The sequence below is a fragment of the Tachyglossus aculeatus genome, chromosome 21, assembly GCF_015852505.1.
Source record: "Tachyglossus aculeatus isolate mTacAcu1 chromosome 21, mTacAcu1.pri, whole genome shotgun sequence".
NCBI classification, from domain to species: domain Eukaryota; kingdom Metazoa; phylum Chordata; class Mammalia; order Monotremata; family Tachyglossidae; genus Tachyglossus; species Tachyglossus aculeatus.
In genome coordinates this window covers 21713336-21719335 of record NC_052086.1, presented here as the reverse complement: position 1 = coordinate 21719335, position 6000 = coordinate 21713336, and the positions used below count along the sequence as shown (strand labels likewise).

General features: G+C 49.3%; 1 protein-coding gene across 3 annotated transcripts in view; it reads left to right on the top strand.

Annotated features, from left to right (window-relative positions):
• The first annotated feature begins 448 nt into the window (after window positions 1–448).
• Window positions 449–6000, top strand: part of MAPKAPK5 (MAPK activated protein kinase 5) — a 40885-nt gene continuing 35333 nt past the window's right edge. For 2 of the 3 annotated variants that reach the window (XM_038762767.1, XM_038762766.1), the window contains exon 1: window positions 453–514. In XM_038762767.1, the coding sequence (XP_038618695.1) occupies window positions 479–514 (36 nt within the window). In that variant the 5' untranslated portion in view covers window positions 453–478. Of the gene's footprint in view, window positions 515–6000 lie in introns of all 3 variants that reach the window. The other variant, XM_038762768.1, reaches the window with a different exon arrangement.

The window sequence follows — 6000 nt, the reverse complement described above, 5'->3', positions numbered from 1 at the left end:
CGCCAACCGGCCGCATCCGGACTGACCCGCTCCGCGCGCCCGGCCGGGGATGAGGGCGGGAGGCCGCGGCGGACGCACAAAGAGCGCCGCCTCACACGCGCGCGCGCGCCTCCCTCACACGCGCGCCGCCTCAGACAAGCGCGCGCCTCCCTCACACGCGCGCCGCCTGAGACAAGAGCGCGCCTCCCTCACACGCACGCCGCCTCGGACGCGCGCGCGCCTCCCTCACGCGCGCCGCCTCAGACGTGCGCGCGCCTCCCTCTCGCGCGCGTCTCCCTCACACGCGCGCCGCCTCAGACGTGCGCGCGCCTCCCTCTCGCGCGCGTCTCCCTCACACGCGCGCCGCCTCAGACGAGCGCGCGCTTCCCTCACACGCGCGCCGCCTCAGACGCGCGCGCGCCTCCCTCACACGGGCGCGCGCCTCCCTCAGACGCGCGCGCCCGCCTCCCTCAGCCGCGCGCGCCCGCCTCAGCCGAGCATGTCGCACGGACAGGAGATGGAGAAAACCATCAAGGTACGAGCCCCCGCCGCCTTTCTTCTCTTCACTCCTCCCCCTCTCCATAATAATAATAATAATGTGTGCAAACTATGCGCAAAGCACTGTTCTAAGCGCTGGGGAGGTCACAAGGTGATCAGGTTGTCCCACGGGGGGCTCACGGTCTTCACCCCCCGTTTTACAGATGAGGACACTGAGGCCCAGAGAAGTGAAGTGACTTGCCCAGAGCCACCCAGCTGACAATTGGCGGGACCGGGATAATGATAATAATGTTGGTATTTGTTAAGCGCTTGTTATGTGCAAAGCACTGTGCTAAGCGCTGGGGAGGTCACAAGGTGATCAGGTTGTCCCACGGGGGGCTCGCAGTCTTCACCCCCGTTTTACAGATGAGGGAACTGAGGCACAGAGAAGTGAAGTGACTTGCCCAGAGCCACACAGCTGACAGTTGGCGGGACCGGGATAATGATAATAATGTGGGTATTTGTTAAGCGCTTACTAGGTGCAAAGCACTGTGCTAAGCGCTGGGGAGGTCACAAGGTGATCAGGTTGCCCCACGGAGGGCTCACAGGCTTCACCCCCGTTTTACGGATGAGGGAACTGAGGCACAGAGAAGTTAAGTGACTTGCCCAGAGTCACCCAGCTGACAATTGGCGGGACAGGGATAATAATAATAATAATAATAATGTTGGTATTTGTTAAGCGCTTACTATGTGCAAAGCACTGTGCTAAGCGCTGGGGAGGTCACAAGGTGATCAGGTTGCCCCACGGAGGGCTCACAGGCTTCACCCCCGTTTTACGGATGAGGGAACTGAGGCACAGAGAAGTTAATTGACTTGCCCAGAGTCACCCAGCTGACAATTGGCGGGACAGGGATAATAATAATAATAATGTTGGTATTTGTTAAGCGCTTACTATGTGCAAAGCACTGTTCTAAGCGCTGGAGAGTCACAAGGTGATCGGGTTGTCCCACGGGGGGCTCACAGTCTTCACCCCCGTTTTACAGGTGAGGGAACTGAGGCACAGAGAATGAAGTGACTTGCCCAGAGCCACCCAGCTGACAATTGGCGGGACCGGGATAATAATAATAATGTTGGTATTTGTTAAGTGCCTGTTATGTGCAAAGCACCGTTCTAAGTGCTGGGGGGAATACAAGGAGATGAGGTTGTCGCATGTGGGGCTCACAGTCTTAATCCCCATTTTACAGGTGAGGGAACTGAGGCACAGAGAAGTTAAGTGACTTGCCCAGAGCCACCCAGCTGACAATTGGCGGGACCGGGATAATAATAATAATGTTGGTATTTGTTAAGTGCTTACTATGTGCAAAGCACTGTGCTAAGCGCTGGGGAGGTCACAAGGTGATCAGGTTGTCCCACGGGGGGCTCACGGTCTTCACCCCCGTTTTACAGATGAGGGAACTGAGGCACAGAGAAGTGAAGTGACTTGCCCAGAGTCACACAGCTGACAATTGGAGGGACGGGGATAATAATAATAGTAATGTTGGTATTTGTTAAGCGCTTACTATGTGCAAAGCACTGTTCTAAGCGCTGGGGGGAATACAAGGAGATGAGGTTGTCGCATGTGGGGCTCACAGGCTTAATCCCCGTTTTACAGGTGAGGGAACTGAGGCACAGAGAATCAATCGTATTTATTGAGCGCTTACTGTGTGCAGAGCACTGGACTAAGCGCTTGGGAAGTCCAAGTTGGCAACAGAGAGAGACAGTCCCTACCCAACAGCAGGCTCACAGTCTAAAAGGGGAAGACAGTGAACAAAACCAAACATGCTAACAAAATAAAATAAATAGAATAGATAGGTACAAGTAAAATAAATAAATAAATAAATAGAGTAATAAATATATACAAACATATATACATATATACAGGTGCTGTGGGGAAGGGAAGGAGGTAAGATGTGGGGGATGGAGAGAAGTGAAGTGCCTTGCCCAGAGTCACACAGCTGACAATTGGCGGGACCGGAATAATGATAATAATGTTGGTATTTGTTAAGCGCTTGCTATGTGCAAAGCACTGTTCTAAGCGCTGGGGGGAATACAAGGAGATGAGGTTGTCGCATGTGGGGCTCACAGTCTTCACCCCCGTTTTACAGGTGAGGGCACTGAGGCACAGAGAAGTGAAGTGACTTGCCCCGAGTCACACAGCTGACAATTGGCGGGACCGGGATAATAATAATAATGTTGGTATTTGTTAAGCGCTTACTATGTGCAAAGCACTGTTCTAAGCGCTGGGGGGAATACAATCAATCAGTCAATCGTATTTATTGAGCGCTTACTGTGTGCAGAGCGCTGGACTAAGCGCTTGGGAAGTCCAAGTTGGCAACATATAGAGACAGTCCCTACCCAGCAGTGGGCTCACAGTCTAAAAGGGGAGACAGAGAGCAAAACCAAACATACTAACAAAATAAAATAAATAGAATAGATAGGTACAGGTAAAATAGAGTAATAAATATGTACAAACATATACACAGGTGCTGTGGGGAAGGGAAGGAGGTAAGACGGGGGTGATGGAGAGGGGGACGAGGGGGAGAAGAAGGAAGGGCTCAGTCTGGGAAGGCCTTCTGGAGGAGGTGAGCTGTCAGTAGGGCCTTGAAGTTAAGTGACTTGCCCAGAGTCACACAGCTGACAATTGGCTGGATAGGGATTTGAACCCATGACCTCCGACTCCAAAGCCCATGCTCTTTCCACTGAGCCGCGCTGCCTCTCCATCCCCCCCACCCCACATCTTACCTCCTTCCCTTCCCCACAGCACCTGTATCTATGTACATATGTTTGTATGGATTTATTACTCTATTTTACTTGTACATATCTATTTATTTCATTTTGTTAATATGTTTGGTTTTGTTCTCTGTCTCCCCCTTCTAGACTGTGAGCCCACTGTTGGGTAGGGGCCGTCTCTAGATGTTGCCAACTTGGACTTCCCAAGCGCTTAGTACAGTGCTCTGCACACAGTAAGCACTCAATAAATACGATTGATTGATTCATTCTTTCATTCATTCAATCGTATTTATTGAGCACTTACTGTGTGCAGAGCACTGTACTAATAATAATCAATCGATTGATTCATTCCCAGGCCTTCCCAGACTGAGCCCCCCCCTTCCTCTCCCTCTCATCCCCCTCTCCATCCCCGCCGCCTTACCTCCTTCCCTTCCCCACAGCACCTGTGTATATGTTTGTACATATTTATTACTCTATTTATTTATTTTACTTGTACATATCTATTCTGTTTCATTTTGTTAATATGTTTGGTTTTGTTCTCTGTCTCCCCCTTCTAGACTGTGAGCCCACTGTTGGGTAGGGACCGTCTCTGTATGTTGCCAACTTGGACTTCCCAAGTGCTTAGTACAGTGCTCTGCACACAGTAAGCGCTCAATAAATATGATTGATTGATTGATTCATTCATTCAATCGTATTTATTGAGCGCTTACTATGTGCAGAGCACTGTACTAATAATAATCAATCAATCGTATCATCCATTCATTCATTCAATCATAGTTATTGAGCACTTACTGTGTGCAGAGCACTGTACTAATAATAATCAATCAATCAATCATATTGAGCGCTTACTGTGTGCAGAGCACTGTAGTAAGTGCTTGGGAAGTACAAGTTGGCAACATATAGAGACGGTCCCTACCCAACAGCGAGCTCACACTCTAGAAGGGGGAGACAGACAACAAAACAGAACATATTAACAAAATAAAATAAATAGAATAGATATGTACGAGTAAAATAGAGTATAAATAAATAAATAGAGCCCAATCCCCCGAGGTTCTTCCAAACTTGTCATCGGAGTGGGCCTGCGTGGGTTGCCTTCAGCGGGAACTTATTATTGCAACTGTCTCTATATGTTGCCAACTTGTACTTCCCAAGCGCTTAGTACAGTGCTCTGCACACAGTAAGCACTCAATAAATACAATTGAATGAATGAATTGCAACGGACAGGGTGGCAACCTCCTCTCTTGCTTCGGAGAAAGGCCTGCTGTCTGAAGATTTTGCATTGGCACTAACACTTCGTCATCGGCTTCGCCCTCCATTGGGAGGGCCTGAGTCACCCCACAGCACTGTGAGCCCGTTGTTGGGCTCAATAATAATAATAATAATAATAATAATAATATATATATAATAATCAATAATAATGATGGCATTTATTAAGCGCTTACTAGTCTCCCCCTTCTAGACTGTGAGCCCACTGTTGGGTAGGGACCGTCTCTATATGTTGCCAACTTGGACTTCCCAAGTGCTTAGTACAGTGCTCTGCACAAAGTAAGCGCTCAATAAATACGATTGAATGAATGAATGAATACTAGGTGCAAAGCGCCGTTCTAAGTGCTGGGGGACATACAAAGTGATCAGGTTGTCCCACGTGGGGCTCACAGTCTTAATTCCCATTTTACAGATTCATTCATTCAATTGTGTTTATTGAGCGCTTACTGTGTGTAGAGCACTGTACTAAGCGCTTGGATGAGGTAACTGAGGCTCAGAGAAGTGAAGTGACTTGCGCAAGGTCACGCAGCAGACGTGGCGGAGCTGGGATTTGAACCCATGACCCCTGACTCCAAAGCCCAGGCTATTTCCACTGAGCCATGCTGCTTCTCTGATTATGCTATTACTGTACTACTACTACTAATAATAATGGCATTTATTAAGCGCTTACTAGGTGCAAAGCACTGTTCTAAGCACGGGGGAGGTTACAAGGTGATCAGGTTGTCCCACGGTGGGGGGGGGCTCACAGTCTTCCACCCCATTTTCCAGATGAGGGAACTGAGGCCCAGAGAAGTGAAGTGACTTGCCCAAAGTTCCACAGCTGACAGTTGGCGGAGCTGGGGTTTGAACCCATGACCTCTGATTCCAAAGCCCAGACTCTTTCCACTGAGCCACGCTGCTACTATTCATTCATTCAGTTGTATTTATTGAGTGCTTACTGTGTGCAGGGCACTGTACTAAGCGCTTGGGAAGTCCATGTTGGCAACATACATTCATTCATTCATTCAATCGTATTTATTGAGTGCTTACTGTGTGCAGAGCACTGTACTAAGCGCTTGGGAAGTCCAAGTTGGCAACATACATTCATTCAATCGTATTTATTGAGTGCTTACTGTGTGCAGGGCACTGTACTAAGCACTTGGGAAGTCCAAGTTGGCAACATACATTCATTCATTCGTTCAATCGTATTTATTGAGCACTTACTGTGTGCAGGGCACTGTACTAAGCGCTTGGGAAGTCCACGTTGGCAACATATAGAGACGGTCTCTACCCAACAGCGGGCTCACAGTCTAGAAGCGGGAGACAGACAACAAAACCTCCCGGTCCCTACCCAACAGCGGGCTCACAGTCTAAGCGCTGGAGTAGATACCAAGTAATCAGGTGGTCCCACGTGGGGCTCACCAGTCTTCATCCCCATTGTACAGATGAGGGAACTGAGGCCCAGAGAAGTGAAGTGACTTGCCCAAGGCCACACAGCCGACAAGTGGCAGAGCTGGGATTAGAACCCAC